General features: G+C 38.5%; 1 protein-coding gene across 2 annotated transcripts in view; it reads left to right on the top strand.

Annotated features, from left to right (window-relative positions):
* Sntg1 (syntrophin gamma 1) overlaps window positions 1–17,814 on the top strand; it is a 336,640-nt gene that overhangs the window by 297,668 nt on the left and 21,158 nt on the right. The window contains exon 16 of one of the 2 annotated variants that reach the window (XM_004633382.1): window positions 15,674–15,784. The exons of the other annotated variant lie outside the window; for it this stretch is intronic. Within the exon in view, the coding sequence (XP_004633439.1) occupies window positions 15,674–15,784 (111 nt within the window). The remainder of the gene's footprint in view (window positions 1–15,673; window positions 15,785–17,814) is intronic. 2 annotated transcript variants of the gene reach the window in all.

The following is a 17,814-nucleotide window of genomic DNA, read 5'->3' as shown; positions in this document are numbered from 1 at the left end:
ATTGAACCGCGGTCCCTGATGCTTTGCCAAGCTTGTTCTAAGTAGGTGCCTTAGACCACTGAGCCATCTCTCCAGCCCCGAAGCACCTTCTTAGGCAAGCTTAGGGAAGTGCAGAGACTGCGGTTTGACCCCCAGCACCACAGGATGTGCCAGTACCACCCCCAGGTTTAGTAACCAGTTTTATTTATTTATTTTTTTGCATTTTCCTTTTTAATATTTTATTCTTCTAAAGAGAAAAATAGTACAAAAATTCCAATTAACACAATAAAATTTTAAAGACTGAGTTTGAAAGAGGAAAAGACATTAACAAGTCTAAGTGGAAGGAACTCTTCAGTGAGAAGGGGAGGCTGGCAGACAGGACGGTCAGCAGCATGGACGCAAAGCCCTGTGCTCCTGTGTAACCAGGTAGTGGTGAGGCTGAAGCCCAGTGGATTGAAAGGACACTGTCAAAGGTAAGACTGCAAACTTAGCCTCAAGCTCTATTTTCAGGGGTCTTTGTTTTAACAAGTTGTTTTGCAAAACAACGGCAGACTTGTATGATAGGGTATGAAGCATCAAGAATAAAGAAATCAGAAATTGGAATTGGAAATTGGAATAAAGAAACTGGAATCATAACAAACACTCAAGAAAGTAATTAGTGTCTTGCTGTAGCAGTGGCACAGAGACAGTGGTGGCACGAGACACTTATGAGATGTGTGGAAATTAGAATCAATAGATTGGAGGCTTTGGACCTACTGGAATACTTGACTATTACTTCCAGATTTATTGCTTAGAGGATACGGCTTCAGTACGTGGCACTGCTAGCAGCTTGGGAGCACAGCAGCTCCAAAAGTCTCGAGGGGTGAGACATCCACCCTGTACCTCCAGCACCCACACTGCCTTGTTTGCTTCTCATAGTGAGGGGACCCACCCAGGGGAGCATTGAGGGATGCTATCTCTGTCTTGTGCTGCAGAAAACAGCAGAGTTAGACCAAAAGCCACTCCCGCCGCTGTGGTTGGTGCCAAGGTGGTACCTAACAAACAGCATCCACTGTAGCCCAGATGTGCCCCATGGTGTTCCTGGCCTTTCTGGATTAGGACAGTTTGCCCACTGAGCTAATCTGTTGGCCCCAAAAGCTGATCCTATGACCACGGATGATGATTTTTGTCTACTTTCCATTAAGTCTGGCATTCACAGCCCTGAAGGGCATTTGGTGGAGCTACCGAAGATAAAATGAGAATAAAGATCAGGGTGACCAGTCTCTTCTGGACAATGTCCTCACTCCCTGACCATAGATGACTTTATTCTAGTTAGAGACGCAGGTCCATGCCACATGCTGGGAATGCTGTCTTCTTCCTCAAGCATCTCCCCAGATGGCCCATTAGCTATAGTTCCAGAGGCCACAATAGTATCATGTCCACAAACCTTCTGGCAGATGTAGCACTGAATAAACCACGAGATCCTCCCACTGTGATCCTCCTCTAGTACTGCCATTCTCGCAAAATCCATTCACTGAGGTGAATTAAGGTATGAGAAGTCCTGAGGGCACTGTGTACATCTTGAAATATTAAGGCTGCACGAGCAGGAAAAGCAATCTGAATCCACAGTGTGTTGTCTGCTGTCCAAATGAAGTGATGGCTCTCCACAGTGACTGGGATTCAGTGTCATCGTCCATTGCCAAATAGACAGTGGGGTTTAGCAGGGACCACTGGAGGTCTCCTGGGTGCTCACTGTTGGTCTACGGGTCACGGATTGGACCTTCAGCTATAGAGGGAGGTGAATCCTCCTTTGTGAGTAGGGCCATGTTTTCGGCTTCCCATTTGTCCCGTCTGCTAATTACAAAGATTGGCCAATGGGAGACTGCAGGAGTATTTCATGAGTCTTTGCCGCGGTTTCCTTGTACCTACGGTCCCTAATCTTGGATCATCATTTCCTTCAAGATTCCTGATTCTTTGTTAATTCTTTCAGCTCTGACAGTTAATCTGTATATTATTCCTGCAGTTCCCTTCTTTTTCACAGAGTGGATACGTAAATATAATCTGCATCCTTGGTACTACTGGGGAGTATTTGCTAATCAATGCTTTAAGTGGGAATCAGTTTTTTAAAAAAAGACTGTAGTGAAGCAATACTTAATACATAGCTTGCACCAATACCGTGTTTCCCTCTACACAAAGTCCTAGACATTTTTTGTTTTTCTTTAATTAATTGTTAATCAGTGCATTTTCCCATAATTTTATTCATAAAGATATAGCAATGAGACAGTTTCAAATCAAATTGGTAGGACTGTTTTAATAATTAATACATTGCATACATTCTTCCTAGTGGTTAATTGCTGTACAAGACGCAGACATGATATCCTATCTACAAACACCATCAGAACAAATCATTCTATTCATTAAGAAAATGTAACTATGTATCTATCCTAACCACTTTGAACACACAGATACAAAATGGACATTCATCTGTATACCCTTTTTTTGTTAAGTTCCATTTAAATATTATAGGTGTGTAAACTCAGCAAAATATTCTAAAAGAGTCCATTAGCCCATAATAGTATTGGGTCTTCCGCTTGACTGGCAATGTCAGAAATTGTTGACCTGAGTCCCCTATAGCTCAACCTAAAAGCATGGCTTTACTTCTTATATTTTCGTTTTTATATTTTTCTGCTGGATGGTTAAGATCAAGGTAAAGCAGGACCTATGCAACAAGAGTTGTAGCTTTTGGGTGTGATAAGGTCATTGAAATCCCCTCAGGATTTATCCTGAGCTCCTGTACCTCAGATTGTAGATCCTTTGCCAGTGTCAGCCATGTGGATGAGTCACAGCCATTGCTTGGCCAATGTGCTCTCTGTGAAAGCCTGAGAGAATGTTTTCTCTCCATGTGACTCTAATCAGTGCATTTTAGATATACATAACTATCACATTCATCATAGTCAATTAGTACTTGTAGAGGATGTATCTTGATTCATCTTTTCTCCCCATTCTCCCTCCCCTTCCTTCAAGCTCTTTCCCTCTTATCTACACAGATTTGTTCCTGTTGTTTCCTTTGCTAACTTGTTTTCTTTTCTTTCCCTCCTTTCTGCCCCACAATTCAATTCCCCTTTCCATTTGAACATTTTACTCCTACTTCACATCTGTGGTTGCCATCAGGGATAATCCCCATGTCATGTTTGCAAGTTTATGGAATGGTGCAGAGGCAAGAGTGGTGAGGAGGTAGAGGTCTGAGCCAGCATAAATTGCTTCCCTGCAGCCTGTGGCTCTTCTCAGACATAACTCCAGGTGTACTTACTATCCTTGTATTTTTTTCAAGGTATTTTGTACAGGGTCTCACTACATAGCTCGGGCTTATTGTGATACTGCTCTTTTCAGCCTCTCCACAGTTGGGATTGCAGGTTCTGGGATTACAGGTGCTGGGATTATAGGCACAAGCCACCACACCTGTTCTCCATGGCTGACTCAATGAGACATGTTGTAGTGGAGATCAAACCCCGGTCCTAGCTCTTGCCTAAGAAGGTGCTTACTCTGCTGAGCTAACTCACTGCCCCTTATCCTTGTAACTTTTTACATGGACCTACCATAATTTAGAATTTACTGTGTTAGACAGAACCCAAATATGAGGGTGGTTCCCTACCAACATGAGCTGCTCTCTCCAGCAGGGTATATTTTCATGCTACTGTATGCTTGTGGCATGGTGTTCAGACACCTGGGCAATGGCATTGTTTAATTCAGAAACCTAGAGATATCTATTCTGAGATGTTCCTGTGCATATTTAACATAAACCTCATACAAAGTCTTTCTCCCAAACAGATATTTCCAATACCATAGAACCTGGAAAATTGTGATAAAGACCACTAAGCCATTGCCAACTCCACTGACTCTCAGTGGTGAGGGCTCTGCTGTCTGCAGTGAGCAAGCAGCCTGTCTCCAAGGTTTCACCTTTCACCATTCACTTTTCACTCCAACTGGATGAGTCTATTGGAACTGTCTTAGACAAAGAGTAGGATCTGCAGTCAAGAAAATCGTTTGCTACATGGTGCTCTTGGGTGGTACACCAAGTGGAGAGGTAAACACAGAGGGAGCAGGGATATGACAACCCCAGAGGGTAGACCTCAGAGTCCATCAGGAAGGACCCTGGACCTCACGGTGCATCTCTGTACAGAACATGTCACCAGGAATAGAGACTCAGATTTGTATTTTTGTGTCTGAAAGAGGACAGGACTTTTTGGCACTGAAAAACTGTTTCCTGTGGCTTAGGAATTGACCAGGCATGGGGGTAGGTCACCAGCAGCAGACACCCCCAGCAGTGGAGAGGCAGTTGTGCTCACCCTGACCCACAGGGAGCTCAGGCAGGGTGTAAAGCTGGCAAATAATTCGATTGTATGAATGGGAGCCAAAGATTTGAGAGGAAATTAGAAAAAACATACACCCTGCAATGCAGTACAACTAGAATTTAGCAAAGTGCAACTGCTGCCCCTCTTCTTCCTCCCTCCAACCTTCTTCCTTTTACTAATGAGAAAAGTTGCTTTGCATTGGCACAGGTGAAAATGCATTTGGACAAGCAAGAGCACAGAGGAAAGACACACTGAGGTCTCTGTCTTCCATGGTATGTAGACAGGGCTGGCTCACATACTAAGAAGGGCAGAATTGGACAGAGAAATTAAAGAGCAAGGGAAAGAATACTGCTGTGTGAAAGGTCTTGAAAGAAACCCAGATGTTAATGAATTGATATCTCTTGAAAAGGCCTAAGTGATCAGTCAACACTTTCTCCTGTTCTCCTGATCCCTACGCCATTTTCCATAGCTCCCTCTCTATTGTTATGGGCATGATATACCAAATGCTTTGTGTGTTCAATGAGTTACCTTAAAAATAAAAAAAAAAAAAGAAAACCAATTTAAAGCCAAAGTAAATAATATTTTTATAAAGGACCTTGGAAAGTTCCACCATTAAACTTTATGGTACGCAATATTTATCTTTCTAAATTCTTATGAGTGCAACTATGACTGTAGTCATATACGTGAACTAGCGTAGAATGAGAAATAGAGACAAATACCATAATTTTCTATGTTTTATTATGGTAAAATGAAAACTCTTTTCCCCCAAAATTTCTACATGCATTTTATAAGGGAATTATTGTTATATATTATCCATTTCTGACTAGTGAACTAATTTGAAATTTCCCAGGCCTGGCTGTAGTCCTGCAGGCTTAGGCAGCAGAATCAGAAGTTTGAGACCAGCTCAGGCAACTTAATGACTGTTGTCATCAGGATTAGAAACCCGGATGGGATAGAGTAGGTGAATCATCTCAGCATAGATATCTCTGTGTGTCTGAGTTAAGCAACGTTATTGCCCAAATGTCTGAACACCATGCCACAAGCATACAGTGGGGTGGAAATAGACCCTGCTGGAGAGAGCAGTTCATGGAATTATTTTAAAACATTCACCCAAAGAGTAAAATGCAAAAGAGTGCAGGAAATGTGTCCCTGGGCTAGAGACCCAACGAATCCAGCTGAGTGCCTGGATCTGACGGCAGTGGCCTACATGCATCTGGTGGAGGCTTAGAGCCCACGATGGTGGCTCATGCAAGTCTGTATCAAGGATCTGCACTGCAAGTCCCCAAAGTTCAGCAGTAGAAGCCAGCAAGTCTGCGCCAGTGGGATGAAGGACCTACACCAGCATGATGAGAGATCTGCGCTGGAGCCAAGAAGCAATGCTCGAGGTAAACATCAGAGCTCCCTGAAGAAATAAAAACCACAGCCATCAGCAGGAGCAGCAAGATCCCGAACTCCACCAACAATAACAGCTGAGTTGGCATCAGGAAATCCAGCATGACAAACTTATCCAGAAGAGTCAGCAGTAGACCACCTTCCCTCCAGTCTGGTTGCTGCTGGCAACAACCCTCAGGAGGGCCTTCCGCCCCAGGCCCATGCTGATGCACCTCAGCTGGAAGCTACAAGTGACAATTAGTTAATCCACCACCATGACATAGATAGACTCTGTCTCAAAATAAAAAATAAAATCTGGCTATGTAACTTAGTGTGAAGGTCCTGGGCTCAATCCTCTGTATTGCCAGATATGTTTAAATTAATAGAAAAATTGTATGTATTTATGATGACTTGAACTACTTTTGTATTCTTTGAGAAATAGCTACATTTAGCGAAGTAGAATATGCAGTATCTCACAGAGTCTGATATTATTACATTGTGGTATATTTTTTATACAGATTAGAAAGCTTCTGAGAGCCGGGGATATGGTTCAGCAGAATAAGCGCTTCCCTGGCAAGCACAAGAGCCTGAGTTCAATCCCCAGTCTGGAAAAAAAAAAAAAGCTCTGAGGCAAGAAATGCCTAAGCCTGTCTTTCTTTACAATTCAGGCCTCCAGGCACCGTGTTTCCAAGCACAGCCGAGTCTGTTGAGTAGCATCAGCCGCACTCTCTATGCCGACCTAATAGTTCACCCACCATAATCTTGGCTCAGTTCGCTTCTGAGACAGGAGCTAACAATCTGCAGTGGTGCTCACCCAGAGAAGTATAATTTGCAATTTATAGAAGCATAGAGCGCGCCATCATCTTTTTTATCATGAATATTCCAAACCTAAGTGCCATAGTAAGTATGCATCAGGGACTTCATGACAATATGCCGGCGTACAAGCATGATTGCCAAGAGTTCTTGAGCCATTTTTAGTACTTTATACCTTCGTTGACAGTAAGTCTGACATAAGTGACTCCAAATTGACCTTTATAAAATTCTTTGAATATCATTTTCAGTTTTGTATCTTTTGCTAATTTAATGTGAATTCTCTTATCTGATAAATTCTCCTTAACATGCTTCTAATGCATGTCGTTATAGTCATAAAAGTAGTATCACATCTTTTCTTTTAAGTTTTAGTAAGGACCTACAGGGTCTACGGGTCTCACTACTAGATTGGACTCACAGTGATCTGCCTGTGCTCAGTCTCCCAAAAGCTGAGATTACAGGCACGTGCCACCATGCCCAGGCTCAATCACCATCTCACAGCACCCCAGAGGTGGGGCCGGCATGGCAGACCAAGGATCAGACTTCTGACCCATGCTCCTGCCTAAGAAGATGCTTTAATCTGCTGAGCTATTTGGCTGGCCTTTAAAATGGCATTGCACCTTACAAAATAACAAGTACATAAAATCTCTTCACTCTTAGAAATACTTGTGGCTGAAAGTCAATTCCTGTCTTACACTATTATGATTACACATGAAGGGGCCGGCCAGATAGCTCAGTGGACTAAAGTGCCTGCTTAGGCAGAGCTCAGGGGCTGGAGTTCGATCGCCAGTGTGCTGTGCTGACTCTGCCCCTGGGTGCGCTGAGCTGGTGATTGAGACTGGGTGTGGTGGCACGTGCCTGTAATCCCCGTGCTTGAGAGGCTGAGAACAGTAGGATCGCTACGAGTCCGATCTACATAGTGAGGCACTGTAGACCCTGTACTAAATACATAAAAAAAAAAAAAGATTACGCATGAAATATCATTTCAACCTTATATTCTGATGATTATAAAACCTTGAAGTTCACAGCTAAATTTAGCTGGAAATGGCTTCATGTCCAAAGCTATGCAAGTCATAGAAAGGCTTGTGCTCTGCATAGTGATGTATTCTGATAGACACGTCCTGCTGTGCATTTTCACACTGTTTTAACAGTTAGCTAATTTGATGTCCTGTATTCGCTCTGAGTATTTTACTGCCATACTGACCATTATCTACAGTTTGGTTTTCTGTAATTTCAGTCATCACAGTCCACTGCAGCTGAAAAATATATCGAAAACTTTAGACTATGCTTTATAATTTCTAACTTGATCAGCTTAATGAGACATCCTACTGTTCTCTCCTTCCCTCCAGGAGCAGGAATCATCTTCTCTCCCATCGCCTGATACTGTCCATGGCCCAGCTCCTGGGTGACGTAGCAAGCTTCTTAGTTACCTATCAGGCTCACAGGATTTGTATGTAGAGTCCAAGACAATTCAGGCCTGCAGAAATCTACTGGGGGTATAGAAACATAGGCTGCACACACCAGGGTGACTACTGTGGCTGTGGTTTGTGTCTAGTTGGCTGCTGAAAGCTCCATCCACTTTTATAGGGGGTTTTGGAGACTGCTGAATCTAGAGTTTGTGACTGATTCATCATTTAATACTGGGATTAAGTGTGCTGGGATTAAGTGTGCTGGGATTTGATACTTATAGATGATGATTTAACATACTTTTAATTTTTCATATTTAGTATTTCTCCACCAAAAATTTCTAGAAAAAACATATCACAATCAAATTATATTAAAAATATAATAATTAAAATAAATTTTAATACTACCATCATAAAATTTCACACTATTTCCAGAAATATTATGTAATTATATGGTTTAAAATAAGGTTATTAACATTATTTAATATAACATCAGGTGATCTTTGATAATTCCATGATTGAATAAAACAGTCATTTTAACATTAATAAAATATTCTTGAATTTTAGAAGGCAGAATATATTGTCATTTATTCACCAAGAAGTATCATTTTTCTCTCTTGAATGATTTCTCTTGACATACTTTTTAAAACTTAGGCAATAGTAACAGTCTTCCTTTAAACTTTTTCTTTTTAGCTAAGATTAACATATATTCCTTTATTATATGTGGATTTTGTAATAATTTCTGCTACTATGCAATTTCAAAAATTTCTGAACTTATACTTTAGCTTATATTCACTCTTTGAAACGTAGGAATTTATTAAGCTGAGACAGAAAATTCAATTATTGTACTTTTTACTCAGAAACTTAATTGTTCCAAGGGCTGGCAAGATAGCTCAGCAGAATAAGGGCTTGCTTAGGTAAGCACAGGAGCCAGGGTTCAATCCCCCTGCGCAGGGAGTAGCGGTGTGTGCCTGTAATCCCAACACTAGGGCGTAGTGGTGCATGGCTATAATCCCAGCACTAGGGAGGCAGGAACTAGGAGAACCACTGTGAGTCCAAGCTGTGCTGTGAAACCCTGCACACACACAGGGCAGACCTAAAAAAATTAATTGTTTCTGGTAATTGTATTGATGATGGGGACTATATAATAGCAGATTTAAAGAAAGTATCTAAGGCAATTTGAAATGATCAGACTTTTTGTCAATGAATTGCATACCTTTAAACAAGTAGGGAATAAAGAGAGGGGATGAACTTGAACAGATGAACACTACCAGGGTGTGACAGCTTATCTTTCTCTCTAGATAACAGAATAATCTGTAGAATCCATCAGAAAAATGTATAAATACATAAATAAAATGAATGATAGTCCATAGAAATTCATTATGCTTCAACATAACTACATTATTTCATAAATTCTTCTTGATTATTTCCTACTTTAGGATGTTTATAGCTTTTCTGGTTTTAATCATTATTTTGAAATGTATGCAATTTAATCAATACTTGCGTTGAATACCTGAATGAATTCTGGGAATTTTCATAACCATTTTTTGTGCAATGTAAATCTTTTCAACAGAGAAACATTGTGCCCACAAGCAATATCTTTCCTCCAGTCTAAGATATTGTATTAAAGTTATGTTATTTTCGGTCCACAAGAGTCTCATACTAGTATTAAAGACACAGATTTTTTGCAAGAGAAATGCTGAAAAAAAGATATTCCATGCAAATTGTATGCAAAAATGGGCTTTGCGCTTAAGCTAACATAAGAGAAAGTGTCTCTTTATTACAAGAGACATAAGACATTAAGTCTTGGTTAAAGAAAAAAATCTGCAATGACACACAGAAATACATAATACAAGTGAAACAAACAGTAGAACCCCAAAAATACATAAGTAAATATCGATAGACTAGAGCCAGAAATATGTTTACAAAAATAGCGAGAAAATTGTCTACACTAATATAAATAATTGAATGAAAAAGCAGGCAAGAGACTTGTATAGACACAGAGACTTTAACAGCACTATCATTTAACCCAAATGCCAGCCAGCTATTTTATGTACGTGAGAAACTAATCCTAGTATTTCTATGGAGAGAGAAAAGATCGAGGATCAAACTAAAGAACAGAAAGAAATTTGTTGAACTTACTTATTTGACTTCAAGATTCATTATAAAGCCGTACAGATGGTTCGAAATCCAAATGATGAGAGAGAGAAGATATTTCATGCAAATGCAGCTAAAAGGGAGATAATTCAGTGCAGTACTTTGTGTGATAAAAAAAGACAAATAGATCATTGGCACAGATCGCAGGGTACAGACACAGACACGTGGAGAGAGTCAAATGATCTCTGATATAAAGCCAAAGGCAATGCGTCTGAGAGCATGCGATCTCTGAAATAAATTATCCTAAAGTAAGAAGACACCCACATACAGAAAAATGAAGCATTTTACTCCCTTACACTTTCCACATTTAATCTAAGAAGGATCCCAAGGATGATAAGTAAAGTGAAAAACAGCATGACTACTAGAATATAAGAAAGGAGAAAAACCAGTGATTTGGGCTTAGGTAAGAACCCAACTTCTTTTTTTGGGGGGTTTGTATTTTATTTATTTATTTATTTATTTATTTCATAATTTTATTGATAAACAAATAGCAATGAGACAGTTTCAAATCAAATTGGTAGGACAGTTTCAATAACTAACACACTGCATACATTCTTCCTAGTAGTTAATTGCTGTACAAGATGCGGACTTGATATCCTATTTACAAACACCATTAGAACACATCCCTCTATTCATTAAGAGAATGTAACTATGTATCTATCCTAACTACTCTGAATACACAGATACAAAATGGACATACATCTGTCTACTCTTTTTTGCTAAGTCCCGTTATTTGAGTATTATAGGTGTGCAAACTCAGCAAAATATTCTAAAAGAGTCCAGTAGTCCGTAATAGTATTGGGTCTTCTGCTTCACTGGCAATGTCAGAAATTGTTGACCTGAGTCCCCTACAGCTCAACATAAAAGCATGGCTTTACTTCCTATATTTCATCTTCATACTTTTCTACTGGATTAAGAACTCAACTTCTAAGGCACAATTCACGAAAGAAAAATTTCACAATCTTAACTTTTGTATCAATAGAATGAAAATCAAAGCCAGAGATGAGAGGAAATATTAGCAAAATCATTTTCAATAAAGTGGAATACACAAAGACTACTACAACTCAACAAGAAGAAGAAAGCCTCATTTTTAAAAATGAGCTAGATTTTAACACTGAAGAAAACATTGCTATGAAAACATAACATAAACAGGATGCTCTGGAGCGTGTCTTGAGGGAAATGTAAATTAAAGCAGTATGGAGAATCCACTATCTTCTTCCTAGAACGTCTAGAACTCAAAACATGGAAACACCAATGCCAGCAAAGATGTAGAGTAAAAGCAACTCTCACTCTTCGAGGTCAGAGGACAAAATGGCATTGATGCTATGGAGGACAATTTTGTGATTTCCTACATAATTAATCACAGCTTTACTATATGATAAGACATTAAGACTCTTTAATATCTACTTAAGGCTTAAACATGGTGTGCACTTGTGTTCTCACAAAAACTAGCATTCATCTATCAAAGTTCTGTCTATCAGTCTATCTAATGCATAAAGTACTTTTGTGTGTAAGAGCCCTTTTATATATCATTGACAAAATTGAAATCAACCAAGGAAAGCAGGCAGAGCTACAATGAAAATACTGCAGAATAAGTGGATTATGAAATTATAAAGAATTATATGCCAGCAATTTCAATAACGTAGGTGAAATGATGGCATTTCTGGAATCATTGTCCTACTAGAAGTAGAAATGCTTCAAGAAGGTTGACTCTTAGGTAACCCACTCAGGTCTCATTATGATCCTCTCTCAGACAGAATCTTTCTTTCCCCCAAAATATAGTCTGTTCCTTAAAAAAAAGAAGGTTGAACCTACAGTTACAAATCTCCCAATAAAGAAAAGGCTTCCACTGTCATTTAACTTGTCAATACTACCAAACATTTAGAAAATATTAACAACAACGTATTTCCCATGTATTACAAAATCTAGAAGCAGGAATACTTTTTAACTCCATCTAAAAATTGCTTGAAATTACTTTAACACCGAAGTGGGGCTAAGATACTACAAGGGGAAAAAAAACCCAATAAACTAATATCCTTAGAAATATTAATGAAAACTTACCCCAAATAATAAAAATAGTATTCAGCAACATATTAAAAGTATTAGAAATATTAGAAGTATTTATTCTCAGACTATAAGAAAGTTACAACATCTCCAATCAGTTAGTATTATATTCCACATTGCTAGAATGAAGATTAATAAATACATATCAGTTCATTTAGAAAAAAATAGACGAGTGCATCTATGTTTCTTCATAAAGCAGTATAATATATGAAAAGCCCGCAGTTAATATCACACTTTACAGATAAAGCTTTAAAGTTGCCTGCTAAGTCTGGGATATAGTGAAGATATTTGCATTTCTGTTTAACATGTCATTGAAAGTACTAGGCATTGATAGTCGACACAAAATAAGCAGTGATATTCTCCGTAAATGACATTGATATTGGAGACAAGCCACAAGCACATTCATACACTCGCAATTAGAGCTAAAACTTAATGTCAAAAAACTGCGGTAGGGCTTGGGAAATAGCTCGGCAGTCTAAGCGCCTGCCTGGCAAGCACAAAGACCCAGGTTCGATCCCTGGTACCTCATGCCACGCTGGCCCCGGAAACTCAGGCATGCAGCGTTGGTCACTGGAGCTGGGCATGGTGGTGCACACCTGTCATCCCAGAGCTGGGAAGGCCGAAACAGGAGGATCTCTATGAGTCTGAGCTGCGTAGTGAGAATTGTATTAAATAAATAAATAAATAATTTAAAAAACTTGTAGTATACAAAATCAGCCCACAAATGTCAGGTGAGTTTCTTTACACTAACAATGATAATCTAAAAGGAATCTGACAAATTCTATTTTAAATAGCATCAAAAATAAAATTCCTAAGAATCAGCTAAATAGAAATGGTACACATGCTGTATTAATGGGTTGAAATACATAATACTCTTAAGATGAAAATATAACCAAAAATTCACATATTCAATGTTTTCCCTATTAAAATCTCATTGATGTATTTGAACAAACAGAAAGATCTATATTGAAGTTCTTATAAAATCTCAAAAGTCCTCACATAGCAAAAGCAATCTTGAAAAAGATCAAGGTTAGATAGGTTAGAATTCTGATGTCAGTATTTACTACAGAGCTGTAGTAGCCAAAAATGTCCCAGTAACAGAGTGACTGGATAGCGCTGAGGTCCTAGATAAGTCCTTACGTAGATGCCAAGGTATTCTCAACAAGGGTGTCAAAACCATTCAATGACGAATGACAAGTCTTTCAACCAATGAAATTACTAAGACTTAATGCTCATATTTATAGAGTGAAACTGAGCCTTTACCTTATAAAATGTCACACCAAATGCATCAGAGATCTAGATCTAAGAATTAGGACCCTAGAGTCAGAGGGGTAGGAGAGGGAGGAGAAAGAAAGGTAATTTTAAAAGTGTTGAGTGCAAGTACCAGCTCCACACAATGAATTTGAACTTACAAAGCAAAGTTAGGCTAGTAAAAAATATGTAAACTTAATAAATGTTAGGTGAAAATCTTCATGTTTGCTTTTCTTATGATTGCTTTGGGAGCAACCCAAACACAAACAAGAGAGAAAAAAAATAGATTTGAACTGCAACCAAGTTAATAAGGTGTGCACCTCAGTCTACGAGTGTTAGACATCCTTGTTTCCTAGGATTTGAACCTTCTATTCCCAAAGAGCGACCACTGGGAATGTCTATTTGTCATAAACCAGGGTAGCTAAGCTGAGAATATTACCATGAGGAAGACTCGTGTGTGTGAATATGCCTTATGTGCACTTTTGGACAGGAGATAGTTTAAGTTTGCATGTTCATTTGAAGTGTGTTCTCTTAAAGCTTTATCAGTCCTATTTTTCTCAGTGCCTTTAGAGAACAAGAACTTTAGTAGAACATTACTATTTATTTTGCTGGGTGAGGGGATAGTGCTAATTCACTTGACAATCTGCTTAAACGCTATAAGAAATGTGGATTTCAAGGGTCTCCGTACTAAAATTCATCTTTCATAATACGTTTAACTGTAGCTTATTTATTATAAAATCAAAGTGAATATATTCACCTGTGCATATTTGCTTATATACATGTATTTTTAACATATATTTTTCTGAAAAATACAAGCTGTGTATCTTACTCTTTATTTCTTTACAGTTTTATCAGAGAAAATAGTTTTAACCAGGACTGCCCTAAGAAAAATTCAAATAGATCAGATATGTTTTCTGATTTAGAAACCATTTTTAATGCAATGTAATTTATTCAATGTATTTCTTTATATCAGATATTGCATCAAAGCCATGTTAAGCTGTCCTTATTGTCTTTGTCTTGCCCACTTTTACATTTTTTGCTAAATGTGTGCGACGCATCACGATTGCATTCCTGCAGGGAGTTGGTTCACGCTCACAAAACGTCTCAATGCTTTCTTCATCCACCGGCCCCTCCCTCCCCACTTCCTCCATCTCTTGCTTTCCTTTCCTGAATGTTAAACTCGAACTCCCCATGAGGAAAGTAATTATTGCCCACTGCAAACCTCTACTAATAAAAATGTTTTTAAAAAGATAACAGCCACATCTTGGAAGCCCGTGGCGTGGCGTGCGCTCATTTCAACCTCACGGTGCTGCCGGTGCTGACTTCTGCGATTGGCTCCGTGAGCGACGCACACATGCTTGTAGCTCTAAGTGTCAAACAGCAAAGCACTATATTTATTCTTAGTCAATAAAACTTGTAGTTCAGAAAAGATAAGGAACCATAATGTAGAATGTCTACATAGTTCCAGTTTAATCTTTTTGCTCCTCTATTTTTCTATTTGAAAATGCACAGATTTGTGTTACTTTGAGCTAAAGAGAATGCTGGTAAAATACAATATTTCATAAAGAGACTCTATTTCAAAGACGTAAACTGAAGTAAAGAGCTCTAAAATGTTTGTTCTAGTTCAGCCTTATGAAAGCGCCAAGGACATCTTTATAATATGTATATGGAGTTGTATGTTTGCATCCTTTGCAGAGCTAAGACAAAGCGAAGGGCCCCATGAATCCTAGAAAATCACCACACCATGGAGATATACCCCCAGGCTCGGATATTATTTAGTCAGCCAATGTGTCATCTCACGAAGGCTACAGGACATTAGTTTGAGCCGCAAGAGAAAGTTCCAGAATTACTGATTGAACAGTTGCATCACTTTTACTGATTTAACTCCCACTGAAATATGAAAAAAAAAACTTAAAAATTATTTATTTATATATACTTTTGCAATAAAAATTGTCTGGTTATAAAATTATTTCTGGAAATTTATATGTTGTATATTAAAATACAGCCTTCATTAAATATGATTCATTTCCTTTTTTTGAGAAAAGATGTCGCTGTGTAGTTCAGGCTGACCTTGAACTCACTGTGGAGCCCAGGCTGGCCTCAAACTTGCCGTGATCCCCCTGCCTCAGCTGCTGAGGGCTGGGATTACCTGTGTGAGACACCACACCCAGCGTTCATCTACACTTTAATATTGAGACATATTGCTACATTTATAAATACCTTTTATAATTTAAAAGCTGCTTCTTGGAATAGTTACAGGTATTAATTATACTGACGTGCCTATGTTTGTCTTTTTTCCTCTAGGCTGTACTTTGGAGGTACAAATTTTCTCAGCTTAAAGGTTCTTCAGATGATGGCAAGAGCAAAATCAAATTTTTGTTTCAGAATCCAGATACTAAACAGATTGAAGCAAAGGTAAACACAAGAAAGTCATCACACCATGCATTTCTGATTTCATCCATGCAATTAGAAGGGAAGGAGAAGGTTTAGCAAAAGCAAAAAGTGAGAACATTCTCTGTTTATCTCTCTCATAGCCAAAAGATTGAATTCGCATTAAGCTTTTAATGGTAAATTTTTACTGAAAGGCATCACGTACGCTCAATTAATTGCATTTCCTAGTTTTAATTCTTCATGAACCACCTTTGTGTCACATCTAAACTAACACCCTAGAAGCTAAATGGATCACCTGTTGGTCTCACATTCTAGACAATGTAGAATAGTGTGAGAGAAATTCACTGTAGTTTATCATTATTTTTTCCTTAAGTAGTTAACAAATGCTCCCACATGAAATTATTTTCAAAGTCAGTTTTCCCCATGTAATTATGTTTTAAAAAGAGATTAAGTGAAGTTTAGTTTTCCCCTCATGAAAAGTCTTAATATTTTTTTAACATACTAGCTATGCTGGTTTTGATTCATTAGAAAGATTCAGTGTTTATATTCCAAAGAGAATATATATTTGTAAATATTCAAACATTTAAGGTTTTTTTTTCATTTTTCTAATATATAATTTACAATCAGTGTGTTTCAGGAAGAATAAATTATGCAAATATTATCCCAATGTGGAAGAGAGAATACACAGTAAATAGTAAAATTAAAAATTAATTCTGTGGACATGAAAATCCAACATAGTTTTCAGTGATGAGTCTGAATCAGCACACATCTGTTATATTCCTTTATTTATTGAATTCAAGGTGAGAAGCTTCATCCTATATCCAAGCCCTTCCTCGTCGGAGGCCCTGGGTGTGATACCCAGACAGTCTTTATAGCACGGCTCTTCATCCAGGTCAGACTCGGGTCTTTGAACGTGCTGATGCCCTCTTTGCCATTTGCATTTCGGCTTCATTGCTGTTCAGTTTGCTCTGGGGAATCCATATTCTTGTTTTTTACTTGTCTTCACGCTTTTCTTTGCTTCCTCTTCCTATACGGAAGGTGGTTTAACGTGGGATCGGTGGATTTAGTACTTCTGCACTGGTGTCCTTCCTACTAGCATTTCTCTCAAGCGCTGGTGCTACCACAGCTCTGTCCTGTACTTGTATCCACCAAGTTAGACGAACGCCTCGATGACTTCTTCGGCTTACTTCCTGGGCTGCTTCTGTCATTTTCGGGTCTTGGCTCTCTGAATATGCTCTTCCCACTGTGCACACTCTCTGTGCCACTGTCTTTCTTCTCTGTCTCTTGATCCAATGCCCTCTCCCCCACCACCATCACTAGTGGATCATTTATTTTAGGTCATCTATTTGCACTGTTGTTCACATGGATTCTTGCTGTTACTATCAAAAGATAACTTACAATTGTACAAAAATATTTACTTTAGCTCTTGCTAGAATTTTCACTGTTTCCTTTATTTTTTCATTCGTTTTAATGAGAAGGATTTAATAGCAATGAGACAGTTTCAAAACAGTTTAGTAGGATGGTTACAATAATTAATACATTACATATTGTTGTCTTTGTAGTAGTTATTCAGAGGACAAGACGGAGACATGATATCGTGTCTAAATTACTACAAACTTTTCTTCTCAATGACCTGAAAGTAGCTGCATATCTATCCTAACTATCATGTATATATTTTTTTCTTGTTTTTTCAAAACAAAATGGTCCTTTATTTATACCTTTGTAAAGTTAGTAACGCTTGACACTAGGTTGCCTAGCAACTTAACTCAGTTGTTTAAAGCACCTGCTGGGGCACGCTCAGTCTGGCGCAGGGGACTATGGTCCGATCCTCAGCTAGACCTGCCCGTAAGGCAGTCTGAGCCGGTCAAAAACAAAATCCTTCTCAGCCTTTCAAAATATAGCATAGAAGTCAATACTGGTGAGGTCTTGTTAATATAAGTTCTATATTCTTCTGAATAGCGGGGAAACTTGTCTACCAGTTGCTGATAGCAGGGTACTATTTCAATTTTAGTTATTTCACATCTAAAAGCTTTTATTTTTTTATTTATTTATTT

The sequence above is a fragment of the Octodon degus genome, unplaced genomic scaffold (assembly GCF_000260255.1).
Source record: "Octodon degus isolate 3935 unplaced genomic scaffold, OctDeg1.0 scaffold00054, whole genome shotgun sequence".
In the NCBI taxonomy this organism is placed as follows: Eukaryota; Metazoa; Chordata; class Mammalia; order Rodentia; family Octodontidae; genus Octodon; species Octodon degus.
The sequence above is the reverse complement of the archived record's forward strand: the minus strand, read 5'-3'. Positions and strand labels throughout refer to the sequence as shown.